Source organism: Salvelinus sp. IW2-2015, linkage group LG14, assembly GCF_002910315.2.
Source record: "Salvelinus sp. IW2-2015 linkage group LG14, ASM291031v2, whole genome shotgun sequence".
In the NCBI taxonomy this organism is placed as follows: Eukaryota; Metazoa; Chordata; class Actinopteri; order Salmoniformes; family Salmonidae; genus Salvelinus; species Salvelinus sp. IW2-2015.
Window position 1 is genome coordinate 11,446,574 of NC_036854.1, and position 4,433 is coordinate 11,451,006.

General features: G+C 42.2%; 1 protein-coding gene across 2 annotated transcripts in view; it reads left to right on the forward strand.

Moving 5' to 3' along the window:
* il20ra (interleukin 20 receptor, alpha) overlaps positions 1-3,345 on the forward strand; it is a 12,118-nt gene extending 8,773 nt beyond the window's left edge. For both annotated transcript variants that reach the window (XM_023999493.2, XM_023999492.2), the window contains exons 4-7: positions 38-213; positions 436-580; positions 912-1,051; positions 1,154-3,345. In XM_023999493.2, the coding sequence (XP_023855261.1) occupies positions 38-213; positions 436-580; positions 912-1,051; positions 1,154-2,074 (1,382 nt within the window). In that variant the 3' untranslated portion in view covers positions 2,075-3,345. The remainder of the gene's footprint in view (positions 1-37; positions 214-435; positions 581-911; positions 1,052-1,153) is intronic.
* The last annotated feature ends 1,088 nt before the right edge of the window (positions 3,346-4,433 follow it).

The window sequence follows — 4,433 nt, forward strand, 5'->3', positions numbered from 1 at the left end:
ACATATGATAGGACATTTTTATACCTTTCTCAAACAGCAACCTTTGGACCTCCACTTGTCAAACTTGTGGTGAAGGAGAATAGTGTTACCGTTAAGCTGAAGGGTCCAATGAGATGGAAGACTGGGAACATTACAAAAGATTACTCCTTGTTGAAATTCTACCCTCAGATGACTTACAACCTGTCTGTGAACGACAACAGAAGCAACAAAACGGTTGGTGTTACTTAGGTTACTGTAACTCTGTGTAAAGAATTAAATGACATAATATGTAGGACTGTCTGCAGGGACTTTAATCAGTGCAAATTGCTGCATTAATAGATTGTAATCTACAATTATATATTTTTTGTATTATATATTTAGCTAAAATGCAGATTAATTATGATTGTTAGTTCTATATTGTGTATTTTAACTTTCTGTATACATTTTGTCTTTCAGCAACACTTCACTGTGGAAAACAGATCCTTTGAATATAGGCTGCTTGCCTATGAAACCCAGTATTGTTTCTCTGCTAAGGCCCAGGTCCTATCACTTCTTTTAGCTTGTCATGCATCTGAATGGCAGTGCCTAACAACCTCAAAGGGTAAGATAAGACTTGATTTAATGTTGTTCCAATGACCTAGTGTGCAGTGTTCTTTTCTATCTGTCAGGATAAATCTACTCAACAGGTTTTGGTACAGCACAACAAAACAATCAAGAGGACTTGAGGAATGAGACAACTTGAGGTGTTTTCCCAGGGTGTATTTTCTCTTCCTGTTAGAGAAGGAATTATGTTGATGTTTCAAGGGGTGTTTGTGTGTGTCTGTATGTGCGTGTGCTAGTGAGTGAGTGTGAGTTTGTCTTCTCAGCTCTATCCTATGGGCTTTTATAGATCTGTCTTATTTTATCTCTAACTTACCACTCTGTCTTTACAGATCCCTTTTATGGCCAGCTGCTACTGATGTTGCTGGGTGCCGTTGTCCCATCAGTCATCTGCCTCTTCATGCTGATCCTGGTCGGATGCCTTGTCTACCATTTTGTCTGTGGTAATAAACAGAAAAGTCCCCCTTTCCTGGTAAGAATTATATGTGACTTATATGTGACTAATAGAAGACTTCAACAATGGCTATGAAGTGCAGTTTACTAAGATGCAATTACCACCTTATTCCTGTTTCAGGAAATATCGGACATTCAGAACCCACCGCGGACCTTCTGTCCTGAGCAAGCTGTGACAGTGAACGTGGTACTGGTCAACATGGCCAAGCCCATGGAGATGATGGCCATAAAGCCCAACACTATCCTTGCCCTCATCCACCAGTCAGAGGGGGAACCCATACTACCCTACGCTGCCCAGCAAGCCCCTGGCAGAGAGGATTCTCAGGAGGGATCATGGGAAGATGAATTCAGGGAGGCCCAACCAGAGCCCCTAGAATACGGCTTCATTGGAGCGTCCCCAAAGATTCCGGAAATGAGGGAAAGTGAGGCATCTGACAGTGAGGAAACCCTGCCGCTGCATCTCAGCCAGGTCAATACGTACATAGCACAGAGATCTGCGCCATGTTCACAGGGGCCTGTGGAGAACGGGCTCTTTAGAATTCCACTGCTGTCTGGTCTAAAGATGGGGGAGGAGAGCATGAGTTACAAAGAGCCTGATCGGGTGGGTGCCTACGCACTGCAGCACTTCTCAGTCAGAGAGACCCCTGAGGTGGACTTTTGGGAAGACAAGGCTGAGGAACACCAAAGTTACCCCTCAGAGTACCAGACACAGTCTAACAGGAGGGATACTCAGCCCCTGCGACTATCCCAGGTCAACCTGTACAGAACCCAGAGGCATACGCTGTTTCCACAGGAGTCTGAGGAAGAGGATGGATCTGGCGGTAACTGTGTTGACTGGAGCCCTACAACAGGGATCCTCCAGATCCCTCTGCTCTCCAAGCCTATTCCAGAGGTGGAGGTAGAGGGAGAGATGAACAGGGAGTTAGAGCATGTGGAGATCTTACCCTCTGTGGTGGTGAGGCAGTCAGAGGAGAGTGAGGGTGAGAGTGATCTGACTAAACTACAGAACAACTGGAGCTTAGTGATCAACATGGAAGAGTAACCTATTGGACATTTACACTGGGTTTTGGGGGACACGCTATTAAAGAATGGTATAGCTATTCATAATGGCAATTTGTTTATGTTTACCGTATGTGGAAAAATTGCCAAATCAAATGAAGGAATTTTTTWAAACTCATCCGAAACACTGTAACGGCTTTCCTCCTCCTCTTCATCCGAAGAGGAGGAGCAGGGATTGAACCAAAATGCAGCGTTGTGTGATGACATAATTTATTTACACAAGACGAAAAAACGAACTATACTTGAATAATTAACAAAACAAATAAACGATGTAGACAGACCTGGACGACGAACTTACATGAAACACGAAGAACGCAATAACAGGAAAACTGACTACATAAAACGAACAAACAAAACCGAAAACAGTCCCGTGTGGCGTAACATACAGACACTGACACAGGAGACAACCACCCACAAACAAACACTGTGAAACTACCTACCTTAATATGATTCTCAATCAGAGGAGATGAAAACCACCTGCCTCTAATTGAGAACCATATTAGGTACCCATTCACCAACATAGAAACAGAAAACATAGACTGCCCACCCAAACTCACATCCTGACCAACTAACACATACAAAACTAACAGAAAACAGGTCAGGAACGTGACAAACACTTTGTAACTGCTTTAGCACTGTGATTGTAACTAACATATTTTTGAGAAAGGTTTTGTTTACTTTGTACCTTTTTATCCATACTTTTCTACTTACTTATTACGATTGATATATTGCCAGATACTGTAGCTTTTTCTGTGTACAACTTCATACAACGTTGAATTGAATGCACATGCAATGTCACTTTACCTCATGATGATTAACAACCAGGAAGGAGTGTGGCTGTAATGGTCTCTAACCATGTTGTTTTATAACACACTAAAGCTTACTGTCCTCCACCTGGAGAGTACATTATGTACAATATGTACTTCCCTCTAACTATGAAGACAAAGCTTTTCAGGGAAATCGTTGGACTGACCTGTCTATGCAAATGAAGGATGCATTAGTTTTTTCCTCAAATATTTTGACACTTTGATGTCATACAATCACCGTTAACCCATTTGTTCCCACATTTTTTCTCAGGCACGCCACTATGCAAATCTTATACCACTATTAACCCTAACTTGTAATCCATATTGTTTTTTATAGTTTTTTTTATTGAAAAGTATGTAAAAAAATATTTGTTTTATTCTTTGTCACAATTGTGACCGATGGGAACATACTGTGCTTTGCCTATAATAAAATAAACAAACAATTAGCCATTTTTCTCAGCCCCAATATCTATATACCTCTTAGCCCACTTAAAAAGTGTTTTGTTATTGACACGTACACCAGATAGGTGCAGTGAAATGTGTTGTTTTTACAGGGTCAGCCATAGTTGTATCTTGCTCAAGAGAACATCGGCAGATTTTTCACCTTGTCGGCTCGGGGAGTCAAACCATCGACCTTTCGGTTACTGGCCCAACGCTCTAACCGCTAGGGGCAACCTGCCAATCTTACTGCCACCCTTACTTACCCACACACACCAGGCCTGTTACCCCCTTGTCCAAACCCTAACACCCACATGCCAATACCCTAATATTGATACAATCAAGTACCCATATCCTAGCCCTAAATGCCATATTTGTTACTCATAGACCCCAGTTCCTTTGCCAATACACCTCATCCATGTTACTTGCCTATCTCAGCCCTGTTACCCTGTTTCATTAGGCCTGTATTCCCCAAGTCACCAACAGTAACCTATCCAGCTATTCGCTGTACATCCCAACCCTGTTATTTGCATATGTTAGTCCTATGACCCCTACCTGTACACGCTAATCATTTCCTACCACAAAATTGTTACCAGTAAGGATTTTAATGGGCAATAGAGATCCATCCAGACCCATTACCTGAATGAGCCTTGTGTATCTCTACACCCCATGACTCATATAAACCAGATCAATCCATGGGTATACTCATATAAAACAGGTCTACCCCAGTGCCCAAACATTCATACAAACCTGGTCGACACTTGTACTTCAGCCCCAATATTCTTACAGACCAGGTGTACACCTGCAAGTCTAACCCAATATTCTTACAGACCAGGTGTACACCTGAACGTCTAACCCAATATTTCTTTACAGACCCAGGGTGTACACCTGCCAAGTCTAACCCAATATTCTTACAGACCAGGTGTACACCTGCAAGTCTAACCCAATATTCTTACAGACCAGGTGTACACCTGCAAGTCTAACCCAATATTGAAAAACAAAAAGTCCACTGCTACATGTCAGACCCATTTGTCATAGAAATAGGTGTACTTCTGCATTTCAGACCCACTATTCATACAAACCAGGTCTACACCTGTA